This window comes from Esox lucius, chromosome 11 (genome assembly GCF_011004845.1).
Source record: "Esox lucius isolate fEsoLuc1 chromosome 11, fEsoLuc1.pri, whole genome shotgun sequence".
NCBI classification, from domain to species: Eukaryota; Metazoa; Chordata; class Actinopteri; order Esociformes; family Esocidae; genus Esox; species Esox lucius.
Window position 1 is genome coordinate 20,334,317 of NC_047579.1, and position 18,940 is coordinate 20,353,256.

Consider the following 18,940-nt stretch of genomic DNA (forward strand, 5'->3'; position numbering starts at 1 on the left):
ACATGCATCGATTGTACGTGCATACTTGGTTGGCTGTATTAATGTAAAGACTTATAGCCAACATTTGGTAGTCCACTAAGACTGTAAAATATCTTACATCTATTTCAGAGTGCATTTGATAGGAACAAATTAGACACATTGTAAAATTGTGACCAGATTAAAGACGTGGATGTGCTCCCCAGTGTGTGGTAATATTGCGGTGTCTAGTAGGCTATTTAGAATCTCTCGAAAATACTTGGAGAATGAGATGGCATACGGTGCTTTAAAGAAACAAATACTTCGAATCAACTAAATAAGATAAACATCCAATTGTGACCGGTATGTCTGACTTTTTCTTCCGACGTCACATGGCACGCATTCTGTTTATCTTCAGGAGGCGGCGTGCGGACTGTCTGAGGTTTGCACTGACGGACTAATCATATATGAAGAATCAACCACAACGCTCATTATGATGCGGGCATCTTTTCAGCATACTAAACTTGATTTAAAATATACATTATCGAGCAGGTTCTGAAGGGGTTGCCAAATGAGGGAGGGAAGGAAGGAAAGAAGGAAGGAGGGGAGAGAAAGAGTGATGGTCGCTTTGATCTTTAGAGGCCCTTGTAGATAAAAAAAAAGTGTCCGCGTCTCTTCTTCCCACATTAACTTATCAGAGTTATACTAAAGAGTGGCAAACAGATTGAAATAGTTTATTCGGAATAACACATTCAATGTGCCCCCTATACGTGTATTTATATGTAATGTGATTATTAGAGACCTCATGTTGAACCTGACATTTTTTATGACAAATAGGCTATGTAGTCGTTAAACATTTCATCATGCCACATTCTTAGAAAAATGCAAAGGCCTTGTGAAATATCCCTGACAGTTATTAGGTCAACAGTGTGGATCAATTGACGTGATTACAACGTCATTTACTTCCCATTGATAGTCAGAAGGTTCCGGTGTAAGAAACCGTTTGCAAGGAGCCTAAACTGCGAGCAGCTTGAGATTTTGCGTCTCTTGATCATTTCATCAGTAGCAAACGCATAGACTGCATGCGCTCTAGGGGTGTCCGCGCGGACAGTACATCAGAGAAAGGCTTTCAACTCGAAACGTGAAACACCTGTGGGCACCATTTCAGTGTATTAAAAATGAATTAAGAGGAAGCCGGTATAGTAGAAAACTGTAATAGATCTCCATCACAGAACTAACCTTTGAGAAAAGTAAAGAATGCGTGAAGTTAGTAGGCTATAACGTTTAATATCAACCGACTTTATAATGTTTTATTAAGTCTAAATGTATTGAACGATCCAATACATTATTATATAATAATAATAATGACATGCAAAATATTTTGTTTAAATTGAACTGCAATTTATGTCTAACATCGTAGATAATTGCTAGTTTCGCATTAGTTGATTTAAAAAAACAATTTTGCCTATTGACTCTTAGGCGAGTGTGTAACAAGAGGCTTATTCTCACTCTATAAATTTGTGTGGAATGGGAAATAGGCATTTCAAAGCCAATAAAAACCGCCACATCAAATGAAACACCGCGGATCAAAAGAGCCAACGCATGGGCATTTTTTCCCTCTCAATAAATTAAAAGGGGGGAAGTCTGCCACGCTTGATCATGCCCAGAGCCCTGCCCTCTTCTGTGATTGGCTGTCGGGTAAGAGAAGGGGGGAAAGTTTGAATAAAATTCCAGAGCATGGTATGAGTATTGTCATTAACTCAAACCCTAAGCTTGGCTCTACAGCGGTGACACTGTGGTGGTGGTGGCCATAAGAACTGTACGACTTCGATTCAGAGAGTCTAGGAATATATAGCTTCTGTTTTAAGATATTATTCACATCGAGACATAAAAGCCATTTTTAAGTAAATAAATGCAGCTTATTTAATATAATTGATCTGAATGGAGATTTAGAAACATTTTTGTTTGCGAGGGCAAAACTTCTTGATCATCTTATTGAAAACAGTTCAAATTCGGAGGACAGTTCCACAGTTCAAAGTGTTATTAGGAACCGTGCGTAACTCTGCTTCTAATTCCATTAACAATTTCCGAACAGCAATTATTATTCGGGAGTCCACGTAACCTCGGAGACCATCAAAGGGAGACCTTAACTGCAGGTGGCTCGCGGAAATGATGACGGCGATTAGGTTGATTTGCTCACTAATGCTGCTTGTGTTGATGCATTACGGAGTTCTTGGCGCAAGAAGATTCCGAGGTGGTCGCAACCCGCAACCACGGCGGGCACCGCCTTCTCCCACATACCGGGAACGGGGTGACACCACGGAGAGTTTCCCTTTGGATTTCACCGCGGTGGAAGAGAACATGGACAACTTCATGAAACAGGTGAAGAACCTAGCACAGTCCCTCTACCCTTGTTCAGCGCAGAAACTCGACTATGATATGAAGCTGCACTTTTTGGAGAATTCTTCAGTCACATGCAACGATGGAACTCCAGCGGGGTACGTATTTTACTCTGACAGCTGTGTGTGTACCTTATCAATAGCCGAGGTGTTCAGAACATTTGTGAAACATATTGTTGTTATTACCCTTAAAGTGTAAATAACTTTTGTTTTTTATTTATACACTTTACATGGTCACAAAATGAAGCACATACGAAAATGATATGCGAATATGTATGGTAAACGGATGTCGGAGACGGCTGCTCTGTGTAATGATAGCTAATCGCGCGTTTGTTTGGACTGGCACGTGCGTAATGCGTAAAATCATTGAGGGCCTTGCGGCATTATTTCATGATGCAGCAAATCTGACTTATGTACTTACATTTTCCCTAACGGTATTAGAATCTTTCTCCAAGCAAACCACATTGAGAGGATTGTTTAGTTTTTACCGTGTGGATTAGGCACCCGAATGTATTTTGGGTTTGAATGTACATTTTATTTTTCAAATACATGCACTATTAGAAAATATAGCCTTCTCTAAATATTTAAATGAACCCATTAATAAAGAAACACTCTAAAACTCTCCAAAATCAATATAATATAATCTTTAATTAAGGAAATATGTGCATCGTTCTCTATAACTCTTATTTTAATCTATCTTGCTCTCCAAAGACCCTAAGTATACTGTCATTAAGCGAAAATACATTTTGGCATTGGAAAAGCCACATGTTTTCTCTATTAACAAGGGATAAGCTGATGCACTAAAAGCATTTGGATATTCTGCAGAACTGCTGTCTCTGTTATTGTATAATAGAATGTGGAAACAGGCAGGTATAAAGTTATGCATGTTTAGCTGGATATGTCTGTGTGCTACAGCAAAAGGTAATTTGCCCCTTTTTGTTTGGATAAAAATGTGGGCAATATCACAACTTGTTTGAAATCATTTGGCACTCGGCACAGTTTAGCCAAAAGCTGAACTCAGTGGCACAGTGCATGAGAGGACAGTGTTCAACAAGTCTGGCTAGCTGGAGCCTCCAAATCTCAGAAAAGAAGGGAGCAGTTTTTATTTGTGTCTTTGAGGCTTGTATAGTAAACATTTTACATATACATGGACAACTCTCTCTATTCGGTCCTGGCTTCTGATTTACAAAAAGCTGTGGGTTAAAGCAATATGCCACTATAGGGTGTGGTATGTACAATATACTATAGCTAAGGGCTCTTTTTAATCATGACACAATGTGGGTTTGTGGTATATGGCCAATATACCACAGCTACGGGCTGTCTCCAGGCACTCTGCATTGCATCATGTGTAAAAACGTCTCTCAGCCGTGGTACATCGACTGTATACCCCCCCCTCCCGTGCATCATTTCTTAAGGTTACATCTAGCTATTGAAAGGGGCCAATCCATATCGAGTGGAAATCTGGTTGTTTTACATACCCTTTCATCCCCTGTTTCCTATATTTGTCTTACATATTTGCCTGTTGTGAGGTTATTGTATGCTGTTCTAACCAGCTTCAAATAGATCCCATTGTGATACACTGCTATTGCGAATGTAATTGGATTTTGCGTGTACAGCGTCATGTCATTTAAATGTAGCAACGCGAGACCGTTTCTGTTTTACCCTTCAACCTCCCTCAAGTCAGTTGGTGACCACACACTGAAAAACCTGACTAAGGCATATTGCTGGGCAGTAGGCCGTAATGCGATGTCCAAACACGCAAGATGTCCTTATTAGTGTATAGATAATATAGATGTCTCCCTGTATGGATATTATATTATCTGTATAATTCCAGTGTTAAACCTGAGAGTGTTCCTTATCCTCATTCCCAAATGATACTCTGTCCCCTTGACAGAGAGCACTGACCTCTGATGTGAGCCCCCTGATTTAAAGTGTAAGGTGTAGTGTGCAGTTTGGGATGGGGACATAGAGAGCGGCCCATCCCTTCGTATAACTCTAAGCTCTTAAGAAAAGCAGTGCATGTGAGGACACAAAGTATTTTAAAGCTGGACCAGCAGGCCAGTGTTCCGCAGATGGTCGTCTTGGTAAAAGTAATCTTTGCATCTAATAATAATAACAGTATTCTAATACTATGAGTCTAACACTAATCCCTCCTAGACAGTTTCCGCCACTTTTTAAAAATGTTATATATATATATATATTATACTGTAGGTGTTCCAGTGGAAAGCTGGTCTATGTAGTCAGTTCAGCAATACGATATTGGACGAAATGTGTTCAGGGTGTTCATGTATTGTTAAATAGTGATGGTTTATTGTGAGAGTGTAGGTAGTTTTATATTGGTATAAAACAGGGTATAGTTATTAAATACAACTGCAGGAAACTCTTTCCTCTAGATCTAGCTGTCACAATAAAGAGACATGCTAGTGATTGATTGACACACTCAGATGTGTTTTTTCTTGGCACGCCATGGCGTGATGTCCCCCAATGAAACAATCAACAATGAAACAGACTGCATATACTGTATACACCACAGTTTTACATTAAAACCTATCCGGAGGCTGACTTGTCCGAGCATGGAGGAGTTGAGCTACGCATGGCTGGGGAAACATTGTTCAAAACTCAAATAATGTAAAGGTTGACCCAGGTAATACCGGCTTCTTAGTCTGGTTGATGTTTCGCCTCCACAATGTGGAGTGAAAAGCCCCTCCAGAGGTTCCCAAAGGCAGAGACACTACCTTATGTCCTCCATAGAGGTTTCGGTGCCTAGTTAACTCACAGCTCCATAAAGGAGTGTGAGTAAGGGGTGAGGGGGAGGGAGTGAGTGTCTCGATGTGAGTAAGGGGTGAGGGAGGGAGTGAGTGTCTCGGCGTGAGTAAGGGGTGAGGGAGGGAGTGAGTGTCTCGATGTGAGTAAGGGGTGAGGGAGGGAGTGAGTGTCTCTGCGTGAGTAAGGGGTGAGAGAGGGAGTGAGTGTCTCTGCGTGAGTAAGGGGTGAGGGAGGGAGTGAGTGTCTCGATGTGAGTAAGGGGTGAGGGAGGGAGTGAGTGTCTCGATGTGAGTAAGGGGTAAGGGAGGGAATGAGTGTCTCGGCAAACAGCACACTACTCAGTCTCCTCTGGCCTTCCTCCCTTTGATGCTGAGATATTTTTGGCAGCTGCTGGTGATCCTCTCCAAGACGCCGTTCGTCTTAGCTGCAGCCACATCGTTGTGGGCGAAGAGCCGCTTCCAGACACACATGTTCCCTCTCGATGCCTGACATAATTCCCTCAGAAACAAGGCCTGCTGGAGGCTTTACGCTCTGTGAAAAAAAAGAAGGGTTATTCTGCTGTCCCTGTAGGAGAACCTTTTTCAAACATATGAGGAACAGCCGAAGAACCTTTTCAGATATAATATATTATATATACATACATATATTCTGTGTATAATTTTGGACTATATAATTGAGGTGTATTACAGGACTAGTGTTTGTGTTCTACAGTTACTACAAAATGCCTTGCAATTCTTTAGTAAACAGTAGTATTTTTGTATGCTGGATGTTAAAGTTGTATGGGCAGTGCAAGGCAGGGAGTGTTTGCTTTGAGAACTGATATAATTTAACAATGTAAAACCACTTTTCAGGGCACAAGAATGCAACTGTGAGGACTCCTATGAAAGGATGTAATTTCATAGATGCGTGTATTCAGGTTGTTTTCGAATGTAATTTCTACAAAAGAAGGAAAAGTATTGTGCTGTGTTAACAGGCCTCGACAGAACTGAAAGGGTATCATGTCAGTCAATTGACGTTTCTGCATTTCACGGTCGTGGTGGAGATTAACGATGGCTTTTGCCCTATTGCGCGGTGGATGAACAGATTTCCCTAAGTGAACTCTAAAGATCTTCTCGCCCTACGGAGCCAAGCCCAGGCAAACCATCCTGTAATGAGCTGCCGACGTGAAAAATAAATATCAGACCCTGTTTTCTTCACGTTCGAGTCTATCATATATAAGAAGACCTCTGTGTTCAGATCAAGATTCAGGTCGTGCAGAATAATGAACAGTGAAACAGTATGAAAAGGCGCAGGCTCCCCGGTCATATATACAAGCCAGCATTCCTCTGGGCGTTTGTAGGTTATATGGGTCCCCGGGCCGGAGAGGTGTGTCTGTCTGTGTGTATTGTGTTTGCTCAGACCCTCACCATGGTTTCATTCCTAGCTGCAACAGGCAGTACGTCGCCTCATCTCTGTTTTTCATTCCTCCCCTGGCTGAGGGCTGCGGTGATGTTATCCAGCCTGAGATGAAAAGGCCTACACATGAGACAACTGTTAAAGAACGATGACTTCAGCGGAGTAGTTGCAGGGAATATGATGCTACCGGCACTCACTCGTTGCGTTGGCCGGCCACGTGCAGCTTGCCTCGGTCCTTACGGAGAAAACGTTCCGAACGGCACCCCATAGGGATCTTTGGTCAACGGTAGTGCGCTGGTAATGAGAATAGGGTTCCGTTTGGGACACACAACCAGCTACGCCGTCAACAGCGAAGTTTGTGGAACCTGGATGAGATGCTATCTCTTCTTCGATGCCATGATTAGATTATGGGTGCGTGTGATGTCCACACCATGTGTCAGTGTAACCAGCCCTCATATGTTGTTTTGGAGGAGTGAAAATCTGGAGGGAGGAGTTTTAGGCTTATTGTCCGTGCTAAACAAAATTGCGATTTTTCAAATAACAAGGTGTCTTGTGTCTTTTGTTTACATAATATGTGCATGAGGTCATGGGATTTATACGTTATGTTTGGCCCAGTCAATGACAGTGAGGGAACTGGTTGTATCTCTTTTTCCTGATCAGTAAACATGCCATATCTTAGTCTAGAAAGAAGCATACTTGTGTTGATCTGTCAGATGTTTATGAATAAGTTTGACACTTCGAGCGATCAGGCTTATGCCTTAAGTAGCCACAGGAGTCAATGGCGGGACAGAAAGAAAACCTTGTTTGAGCACTGCAAATTTACAACATAGTCTAAAAAAATGTAATAACCATAATTGAATTGTCTCTGTCTAATCATAGCTTGATTAGACAGAGACACGTCACGTAATTCCTCCTATCATAGGAGTAGTTGGTAACGTATATTTCTGGTGATTCTTAACAAAACATTTAAAATAATGAATACGTATGGGAGGCCTTGAAAACGTGTTGGCCAGTTTTGTCCCGTGGGCCGCCTGTTGCATACCCCTGGTCCATAGCGTTCGTAGGTGTATTTATTAACTCTTCCTGTTTCTTTCCATTTTAGGTACTACATGAAAGAGTCCCTAGGGAGTAGACGGTGGTTGATATTCTTGGAAGGAGGCTGGTACTGCTTCAACAAAGAGAACTGTGACAGCCGATACGAAACAATGAGGAGACTGATGAGCTCATCCAAATGGCCCCAAACCAAAACAGGTCAGAATCTCTGCCTACCTGCATGGCTGACTGTTACAGCTAACCAACCTCCCCCCAAAACTATTACTTGTGCGGCTGGCTGTTACAGCTAACCAACCTCCCGCCAAAACGACTTCAAGGGCCGGTTTCACAGACACAGATTAAGCCTTATATCCTGGACTAAAAGCCTTCCCTCTGAAATTCTCCACTGGAAAACCTGGCACGGAATGTGTACCGAATATTACAGTAATATCATAGTGTTTTCTCGGAGCAATTCATTTTTAGTGTAAGTGGTTGTAGTACAGTTGTGGTATACACTAAGAATGGCTCTGGGCTGTGGAGCTGTCTGTCCTGGCTCCAGACCAAAGTACAGACTAGACCAAAGCACAGTCAGATGTCAGTAATGAATAGGACAAGGGCATGTATGTATATGCTAATGACCAGTGTTATTGAGACGTGCACCCAGTCATAACCTACTACTGTACAGAGCTACCTGGCGCCCGCTGTTTCTGAGAGGGGAAGTGGCTCTCTCTCATTGTACTCTAATGACTATCATTCATGTGGTGATTATGGGAAGGATGGCTATGTGTCTGGGAGTGGCATGACGTCTAATGATATACGTTTTCTGTGACCGTGTCGTTCCTCTCTGCAGGCACTGGGATCTTGTCTCCACTTCCAGAGGAGAACCCTCACTGGTGGAACGCCCACATGGTGTAGGTTCTATGGTTTGGAGTGTGTGTGTTTGTGTGCGTGTGTGTGTTTGTGCGTGCGTGTGTGTGTGTGTGAGACTGTGCGTGTTTGTGTGTGTGCGTGTGTGTGTTTGTGTGGGTGCGTGTGTGATTGTGTGAGAGACTGTGCATGTTTGTGTGTGTGTGAAGACCTGACGTTCATTTTGTGAATGTTTCCTGTTTTAGGTTCATTCCCTATTGCTCCAGTGACGTGTGGAGTGGCGCCTCAGCCAAGACTGACCAAAGTAAGACGTCACTGCTGACCGCTTTTATAAAGGAGGTCAATCAGCCAAGCAGCTGATCAGTCACTCAATCAGCCACTCAAATAGTCAATCCATCACTTGTCCAACCCAGCAACTGATCAATCAATCAATCCAGTTCAATCATTTGAATTAAAATAATAGTCAACCAGTCAATCACTATTAACTTAATATGTGAAAGGAAATGTCTCTGAGGCAAAAGTCATACCATTATAATAAAAATAAAATAAAAATAATAATAATAATATATATATAAATATATATATATATATATGTGTGTGTATATACAGCTCTTAATTAAAAAATTAAGACACCACTGCACCTTTTTCTTTCCTTTCCAAACAAGTTGAAATGGAAGGTTTTAAGTGAGGAACAGAATCGTTAAATTTGCAGTGGTCTCTTAATTTTAACCCTTCTCTTCTTCACACACCTTCCTTTTTGACTTTTTTGGAAAGGAAAGAAAAAGGTGGAGTGGTCTCTTAATATTTTCTGTAGCTGTACATATATATATATATATATATATATATATATATATATATATATATATATATATATATATATATATATATATATATATATATATACTCACTCACTGACTGACTCAGAGACATTCGCTGTTCTAGGTCATATATATATATGCTGTACTTTATTTGAAATGTATTTTAGTTTGTAGTGTATTTATGTGGCCAGTATATTTTTGCCGGACTGCGTAAGCGGAGCCGACCTAGAAGAGCGAATGTCTCTGACTGCTCCTTGTTAAATAGCGTAGTGGTTAGAGATGCAGACTACAGAATAACAGGTCCCGTGTTTGACTCCCGTCACAGTCAAAACACATTATGCCTTAGGATTTGTTCAGGAAAGCCAAAAGCTTCGCAGGCTACAACCTTCAGTAGCTACGTAATTGGAAGCTAAAAATAAAACAGTTCTGATGGATATTAGGATTTGTTCAGTATAGACAAACACTTCGCTGGCTACATGATTCTGTTGTCTTTTCACTTGCCGAAAAAGTCAGTTATCGTCACCTATATTGATAGATACTGTATCAATGTCGTTCATGAATGGCTAATTAGCTGTTAAAATGGCCAGTGGCAAAAGAGGATTTGATCAGGATAGACAAAATTATATAATGTCAAGAGGCAATACCGACACTCGACAAATGTATAGCTCTGTGTCGTAGTTAAAGACAGCATGGGAGACCCGGGTTCGAATCTCAGGAAGGCAACAAGGATCAACACTTTTTATTGTAGGCATGCCTGGTTTATTGTTTAATTTGTACAGGTTAATTCACTGGACTAATAAGATAAAATAAGGTCCTCGGGTTGTGTCTGTGGTGTTTGTCATTGAATATGTGCCCTCTGTGTTCAGGTGGCTATGCCTTTATGGGCTCTCTGATCATTCAGGAGGTGGTCAAGGATCTGCTCACCAAGGGCCTTGATAAAGCCAAGGTCCTACTGCTAGCCGGCAGCAGGTGGGTCCGCATGTTCCGGGGGGGGGGTGTGTTGCAGGCCGCATGTACAGTAGTACAGCACGTCGAGCGTGTTCACGCCTGTGCGTGCACTCACCGCGGCTTACACCTTTGTGTGTCCGGCTGCTTGTGTGTGTCCTTACTTCCGCTGTGTGTCTGATCCGCCCCACAGTGCTGGGGGCACTGGAGTTTTGTTGAACGTGGACCCCGTTGCTGACCTCCTGGAGAGACGGGGCCACACCACGGTCCAGGTGAGGGGCCTGGCGGACTCCGGCTGGTTCCTGGACAACAAGCAGTACAGGTCCACTGACTGTCACGACACCGTCAGCTGTGCCCCCACCGACGCCATCAGGAGAGGCATCAAGTAAGGGAGGGGCGCGCACAGCCGTCTCAGATACAGGCTTGACGCTGAGTTGTATAGGGCGAGAAACGATATGCACACGCCTTGCTGTTCCGCGTGATCGACTTTGGGAAACGCTGTGACTGTGAAATGCTGACCTTTGACCTCTTGTCACCAGGTATTGGGGCGGAGTGGTGCCGGAGAGGTGCCGACTAGCCCACCTGGGGGAGGAGTGGAACTGTTTCTTTGGATACAGGGTGTTCCCCTCTATAAAGAGTAAGTTCTTGGGTCAGGGTTAGATCTCAGGTCCCCACAAGGATACAGAGAAATACGTGTGTATGTGTGTTCGTGTCTGTGTGATTGAGTGGGGTTGTGTGAGAATGTGTGTCAGTGTGTTTGATTGGGGTTGTGTGTATTGTGTGTGTGTGCTGTGATTACATCCTGCTGTAACTGTACACCATATGCATCCCCTCTCCCCAGGCCCAGTGTTTGTGGTCCAGTGGTTATTTGATGAGGCTCAGCTGACCGTTGACAACATCCATCTCACCGGTCAGCCCGTCCAGGAGGGTCAATGGCGCTACATTCAGAACCTAGGCATTGAGCTGAGGAACACGCTCAAAGATGTCCCGTAAGCTCCAGAGAACTCACTGAAATTCTTACAGCGAATAGACGGCAACTGCTTGAGCAGATTTACATTACATTTAGGTTTGCAGCAAAATTACAGCAAGTATTAAATCTGTAAGTTTGCTGTAATGTCATACATTAAGAAACATAAAAATTGTGGAGATGGCCAGATGGTATATCAAGATAATCTTACCCAGTCTCATGTATTTGTAATTATTTTTCAGGGCCATGTTTGCTCCAGCTTGCCTATCACATGAAATCATAACAAGGAAGTGAGTATGGCTCGTTCACTTTTATCTTTCACAGCAAGGGTCATGTTCGACAGGGCACGCCGTAGATAAACAATTTGCCACGGCAGAGATCTGTGCTGTTATTGTATGAATCGAAATAGTACCACCACCTTTCAGTGCATTTTAACTAACAGCACACTGTCTAGTCAGATATCTTTGGCTGTCGGTGAGCTGCTTATACTGTTAGCCCTTCCATGGTCTAACAGCGCCCTCTTGTGTCTGGCCTGTTACAGTTACTGGATCGACGTTCAGGTCAAAGGCACTTCCCTGCCAAGAGCCCTGTACTGCTGGGACCGCAGTTTCTATGACAACAGCCGGAACAACAAGGCCCCGCCCAAGGGCTGCCCAGTACATTTGATTGACAGCTGCCCCTGGCCGCACTGCAACCCCACGTGTCCCACCATCCGGGACCAGTTCACAGGCCAAGAGATGAATGTGATCCAGTTCCTCATGCACATGGGCTTTGACGTGCAGAAGATGGCCCAGCAGCAGGGAATGGACCCCAGCAAGCTGCTGGGTATGCTCAGCAGTGGGAGCTAAAGTGACATGATTAAAGTGACATGATTAAAGTACAGCAGACCAGGGGGCTGGTCGCTATGGGGCATAATCCTAACTCTGAGATCCCAGAGAAGCGGAACATCGTTTGTTTTTGTTGCCTCCCGCTGAGGGATTTTTTTCCCCGGAAGGTTGATCGTATTTTTTACTTGTGAAGTGAGGGATTTTTTTAAGCGTGTCTTTTTGTGGATCTCAAGTTAGGATTCAGCTCCAGGTCTCGTCCCTACACCAGATACCTCCAGCTCTGCCCTTTATATTCCCAGACAGCCTGTCCCGATTCCACCAATTCTCTTCAGCTCACTTCTAATCTAAGTCACACCTACAGTAAGGGCTAAACAAACGGGCCCCTAACCTTTGACCCTTTACCCCCAACCCACCGGACAGCTCCACTCACAATCCACTACTGTTATGAATAATGGTGCAAACATGATCCTATGACTAAGCACACCTCTCCGCTACTCTCCTCTTAAATTATCTTTTGGTTGTAAAAGAAAATGAAAAATCACGAATGTAATCCAGTTTTAAGGATGCTCATTGTTTTGTTTTTGTTTGCTCTGTTCATTTATTTTATTATTTACCGTAAATGTTATCCTATGTTCATAGGTTTTAATTGTATCATAGTAAAAAAGAGGCATAATACAGTAATGAGTTAAGAAAGATGTCTTTATAAAGTAGGCTAGTCCATAGAGAGTTTATGAAGAAGACAGGATGTTGAAGTTTTCTAACTGTCCAGCTCATTTACCCACACAATAGTCCTGAACAGGTACTCACACATGAAAGCAGGAAAGCTTTAGACAGGAAGTAACGTGAGGTCCCAAATGGCAACTCACGTGTCCCAAATGGCAACTTATTTTCTAAATGGCGCGCTACTTCTGACCAAAAGACTGTCCAGAGTAGAGCACTGCAGGGAATAGGAAGCCCTACAGGGAAACCCAGGGATTCAAAGTGTTGAGGTTGTTCATGTCATAGATAGATTAGATACCATTCCCAATGGGAATGTGCCAGGTATCAAATCTGCTCTACAAAATGCATGTCAATCTGAACATTCTGTAACAGTGTACGCCCCTGAACAGGCCCTCAGTATTTACCCCGGTCTCGTCTCCAAGGCCATACAGTGATAGAAAAAAGAGGGTGGGTGAGAAAGAAAGAATGAAGTGACCCCTCACCCCTGATCATCACCACAACATACTGTAACAAAAAACATCAGATTGTTCTTCATTAGCTGCTAGGAAACATAATAATCAAATGGCTAACTGGCTGTCAGTTTGTTACTGTTAAAGGATTGATACCATAACAACATGACTGCAACCCAAAACTGACCAGTCAGATTACAAGGCCTAAATTAACAGTTTTGCTGTTGCAAAATATGTTCAGGTCCATTTGAAAACTACAAGAATTGTATGAGGAACGAACTTTGACACAACCGTCAATGGTAGTGATTGGATGCCACCTATTGGTAATCGGAGGAACATCATACAAGCTCGGACTTGGACTCCAGAAATTACCTGGAGATTGTTGGCTTGGGTCAGAACACATAAAAATACAACTGTAGACTATTTCTATGATCGAACAGAATGGAAGATTTAATGTCCATTAGCGTGCCAGTCCGGAGTCCCATGGTGCTCTCCCAGTTATTTGTGGTGCTCAGGTGCCTCAGTGCAGGTTTTAAATAGTACTCACTATATGTGAAATACATATACATTACCTGGCACACTGGAACCAATACAATAATCCCAAAAGTGTATGACACCTGGCACTCCTTCACGCAGGCTCAATCAAATGCCTAAGAGGATACATTTGCACATCTGAAAAAGAATGAATCCCAGGCTCTGTAGTGCTCTGGCAACAGGCCCACATTAATTCCACAGTGCCAACGGATGTAGTCTTCTTTACCTCTCAACTGAATCACCAGCTATCACTCCTTAATAGTCAGCTATGACAGTTTCCATGCATCCGGTAAATCACTGCATAAGATGGTGACCTAAATATTAGAGCTCCTTTGCTGAACAACACTCTTTAGAATAAAAGCAATTTCTGTTCAAAGGGAGAATATTATATACTGGATAATTTTGAGTATCTGAGTATTTGTATAGGTTATTTTTTATGTGTTCACTATTGTTACTCCCTTTTTATATTTGTACTAGAAAATCACTTTTTAATATAAGGGTAATTTTTGTATGTAATGGTCAATGTTAAGTCGTATAAATGATGTTTTAAAGGACCTCTTTCACCAGAGACACACCAGAGAAATAAATGTATTACTAATTGTAATTTTATTCTGTAACATATTTTTTAACAGACAAAAAACTCAAGCTACATTGATAATTTACATATTTATTTTGTTATGTAAATCATATTTATAAGTTCTATTTTCACAGAGAAGTGATTCTTTGTAAATTGTAAATATATTGCAGTTTTTTTCTTGTGGTAATTGCATGTCTTTGTATCAGACTTAAAAGAAAGACATATTACAGTTATTTGAAAATAAATTTTGTCTTATTGATGTCTTCCAGCCTTAATCTGGTGCACCCCAAGCATGAATACACACATGTGCGCACACACACACATAGTGAAATTATTCAAACCCTTTCAGTCTCCTCACATAAAATATATACAGTGGGGAGAACAAGTATTTGATACACTGCTGATGTTGCAGGTTTTCCTACTTACAAAGCCTGTAGAGGTCTGTAATTTTTATCATAGGTACACTTCAACAGTGAGAGATTGAATCTAAAACAAAAATCCAGAAAATCACATTGTATGATTTTTAAATAATTCATTAGCATTTTATTTCAAGTATTTGATCACCTACCAACCAGTAAGAATTCCGGCTCTCACAGACCTGTTAGTTTTTCTTTAAGAAGCCCTCCTGTTCTCCACTCATTACCTGTATTAACTGCACCTGTTTGAACTCGTTACCTGTATAAAAGACACCTGTCCACACATTCAATCAAACAGACTCCAACCTCTCCACAGAGGCCAAGATCAGAGAGCTGTGTAAGGACATCAGGGATAAAATTGTAGACCTGCACAAGGATGTGATGGGCTACAGGACAATAGGCAAGCAGCTTGGTGAGAAGGCAACAACTGTTGGCGCAGTTATTAGAAAATGGTTCAAGATGACGGTCAGTCTCCCTGGGTCTGGTGCTCCATGCAAGATGTCACCTCGTGGGGCATCAATGATCATGAGGAAGGTGAGGGATCAGCCCAGAACTACATGGCAGGACCTGGTCAATGACCTGAAGAGAGCTGGGACCACAGTCTCAAAGAAAACCATTAGTAACACACTACGCCGTCATGGATTAAAATCCTGCAGCACACGCAAGGACCCCCTGCTCAAGCCAACGCATGTCCAGGCCCGTCTGAAGTTTGCCAATGACCATCTGGAAGATCCAGAGGAGGAATGGGAGTAAGTCATGGGGTCTGATGAGACAAAAATAGAGCTTTTTGGTCTAAACTCCACTCGCCGTGTTTGGAGGAAGAATAAGGATGAGTACAACCCCAAGAACACCATCCCAACCGTGAAGCATGGAGGTGGAAACATCATTCTTTGGGGATGCTTTTTTGCAAAGGGGACAGGACGACTTCACCGTATTGAGGGGAGGATGGATGGGGCCATGTATCACGAGATCTTGGCCAATAACCTCCTTCCCTCAGTAAGAGCATTGAAGATGGGTCATGGCTGGGTCTTCCAGCATGACAACGACCCAAAACACACAGCCAGGGCAACTAAGGAGTGGCTCCGTAAGAAGCACCTCAAGGTCCTGGAGTGGCCTAGCCAGTCTCCAGACCTGAAACCAATAGAAAATCTTTGGAGGGAGTTGAAAGTCTGTATTGCCCAGCGACAGCCCTGAAACCTGAAGGATCTGGAGAAGATCTGTCTGGAGGAGTAGGTCAAAATCCCTGCTGCAGTGTGTGCAAACCTGGTCAAGAACTACAGGAAACGTATGATTTCTGTAATTGCAAACAAAGGTTTCTGTACCAAATATTATGTTCTGCTTTTCTGATGTATCAAATACTTATGTCATGCAATACAATGCTAATTACTTACTTAAAAATCATACAATGTGATTTTCTGGATTTTTGTTTTAGATTCCATCACTCACAGTTGAAGAGTACCTAAGATACAAATTACAGACTTCTACATGCTTTGTAAGTGGGAAAACCTGCAGAATCAGCAGTGTATCAAATACTTGTTCTCCCCACTGTATTTTTTTTACTCTGAAAACACACAACACCCCAAGTGACCAAGCAAAAACATGTTTTTAGGATAATTTAAAACTGGAAAACTAAAATATCTGAAATAAATATTTAGCATAGAGCTAAAGATAGATAGTATAGAGCTCCATCATTAGGGCTCCATCACTGGTAAATGGATGTAGTTGTCTGGTCAAATAAAGTAACTGGGAAATATGGGTTGTAGTCAGGGAGGCCAGAACTTTAGCGTTTCTCCCTAGAGATGGGAGAACCTGCCAGATGGACGACCAGCTCTGCATTACTACATCAATTAGGTCTTTAGGGGTAAAGTGTTGGGACGATAGGCACCCCTGAGTACAAGACATGACATGCTGTTTGAAGGACTTTGAGCATGAAGCAAAAATCATCTGGTCTGATGAGACCAAAATCTAACTATTTAGACGGAATGCCAAGTTACATGTCAAGGTAATGCTTTTCACCTGGCTAATACAATTCTTACAGTGAAGCATGATGGTGGGAGCGTCATGCTATGGGTTTGCTTCTCAGTGGCTGGGACTGGAACACTGGTCCAAAGTGCAATCTTCAGACTGGGATTAATCTTTCTGCACAACAATGGCCTGAAAAACCTATTCTAGACAATGCTGGAATGTTCTTGCATGGTCTAGCCAAAGCTTGGAATTAGGGGTGGACCAAATTGAACATCTGTGGGGACACCTAAGGATCACAGTTTATTCACCAACAATGTCCATCCATTGAGAGGATCTACAATGAGAAAATGCCCAAACCTAGATGTGCAAAGCAGGTAGAGGCATACCCAAGAAGGTACTTATGTACATGAGGTATTATTTATTTTCTATAAATTGACACACATGTCTCAAATAGCCCCTTACGCAGCCTGGATGTGTGTTTTGGGGTCTTTGTCTTCTTGAAAACAAATGATAGTCCCACTAATTGCAAATCAGATTGGATGGCTTACAGAAGGCTGTGGAAGATATACTGGTGTAATGTACTTTGAATTCTAAATAAATAATACACACTGTCACCAGCAAAGCTCCACCACATCATCACCTCCTAGTCCATGCTTCACAATGGGAAGCAGAGATGCAGAGATCATCTGTACACCCTATCTGCATCTCACAAAGACATAGCCGTTGGAACCAAAACTCTCAAATATTTCCACCGTCTAAAAATATTTTATCTAATCCGTGTCTTTCAGTAGCTGTTTCTTTGCAGCATTTTGGCCATGAAGGTCTGATCCACTTTGTCTCCTATGAACAGTTGAGATGTGTTTGTTATTTTTGAAGCATTTATTTGGGCTGCAATTTGAGGTACATTTAATTGCCAATTTCTGAGGCTGGCACCTTTAATTCCTCTGAAGCACAGGGTCTTCCTTTTCTCTGGTGCTCCTCATGAGAGCCAGTTTCATCATAGCACTTAATGGGTTTTGCAATTGCACTTGAAGAAATTTTCACATTTCTTTACATGTTCTGTGACTGATCTTCATGTCTTAAAGTTATGGTGGACTGTTGTGTCTCTACTACAAAACAAACATAATAATGGTCTTTTGTATACCAGCCCTGCCTTGTCACAACACAACTGATTGACTGAAACACATTAAGAAGGAAATAAATTCCACACATTAACATTTAACAAGCCACCCCTCCTCCATATTTGTCCACCTGCTGCCCAGGACTCTCACCTCTCCTTATTCAGTCCGGTTTATTCCCCTTACATCACAAAACTCACAATGACATCCAAAAATACTACCTGCTCTCTCAATCCTCTTCCCACAGTAATGCTTAAAGCCTCCTTAACTGCTCTCTGTCCACGTAGTAAACCTTTCCCTCACCAACGGTATTGTCCCCTGCTGCTACAAAACTGCTGCTGTCACCCCCATCCTAAAGAAACCTGGACTAAAGAACACCATCCTTAACAATTTCTGCCCCATCTCCAACCTCTCCTTCCTGGCAAAAACTCAAAAGAATTGTTTCCCCACAGCTCCAAGCCTACCTCCTCAAAAATTATCTATAGGAGCCTCTTCAGTCTGGTTTCCGGCCAGAGTCGTCAATGACCTTCTCCTCTCTGCTGATGCCGGTTCCCTCAACAGCCTGATTCTCCTTGACCTGAGTGCTGCCTTTGTCACACCATTGACCACCAGATTCTGCTCACCAAGCTTGAGGGGCTGGGTGTTGAGGGAACTGCACTCTCCTGGCTGAATTCATATCTCACTAACCGAACTCATTTCATCCAACTCAAAGGCCTAAACTAAGATTCAGCCACAGCCATTCAAGGTGTCCCCCAGGGCTCAGTACTTGGTCCCCTACTCTTCATCATCTACATCCTTCCCCTTGGTCAAATCCTCTGTCACTTCCACCTTTATTTCCACTGCTATGCTGATGATACACAAATATATCAAGCCACCAAGTCTCTCACTGACCCACCTTCCAACCCCGCAACATCGCCAAACTCACACCTTCCCTCTCCCGTCCTGCTGCTGAAACCCTAATACATGCATTCATAACCTCCCGTCTTGACTACTGCAACTCTTTACTCACTGGCATCAAATCTACATCCCTCCATAAGCTCCAAATGGTTCAAAACTCTGCGGCCAGACTATTCACACACACAAGTTCCCGGCAGAATATCACCCCTATCCTCTGTGAGTTACACTGGCTTCCTATCTCCCAACGCATCAACTTTAAGATCCTCCTATTGACATATAAAGCTCTAAATAAT

General features: G+C 42.5%; 1 protein-coding gene across 2 annotated transcripts; it reads left to right on the plus strand.

Annotated features, from left to right (window-relative positions):
- Positions 1 to 1,732: 1,732 nt before the first annotated feature.
- notum1a (notum, palmitoleoyl-protein carboxylesterase a) lies at positions 1,733 to 14,340 on the plus strand. 2 transcript variants are annotated; one of them, XM_010874292.3, is made up of 10 exons: positions 1,733 to 2,453; positions 7,618 to 7,766; positions 8,398 to 8,458; positions 8,660 to 8,718; positions 10,099 to 10,201; positions 10,371 to 10,562; positions 10,717 to 10,814; positions 11,019 to 11,166; positions 11,387 to 11,434; positions 11,686 to 14,340. In XM_010874292.3, the coding sequence occupies exons 1-10, from the start codon at positions 2,125 to 2,127 to the stop codon at positions 11,990 to 11,992; spliced, it is 1,494 nt and encodes a 497-aa protein (XP_010872594.1). In that variant the 5' UTR covers positions 1,733 to 2,124; the 3' UTR covers positions 11,993 to 14,340. The 2 variants fall into 2 exon arrangements, with proteins under 2 accessions (XP_010872594.1, XP_019906234.1); XM_020050675.2 differs by having other exon boundaries at positions 2,257 to 2,337.
- The last annotated feature ends 4,600 nt before the right edge of the window (positions 14,341 to 18,940 follow it).

Coding starts and splice junctions, on each gene's coding strand:
- notum1a (XM_010874292.3), top strand. CDS start 2,125: ATGATGACGGCGATTAGGTTGATTTGCTCACTAATGCTGCTTGTGTTG. Junction 8,719..10,098: donor CTCAGCCAAGACTGACCAAA/GTAAGACGTCAC, acceptor CTCTGTGTTCAG/GTGGCTATGCCTTTATGGGC. Junction 11,167..11,386: donor AACACGCTCAAAGATGTCCC/GTAAGCTCCAGA, acceptor ATTATTTTTCAG/GGCCATGTTTGCTCCAGCTT.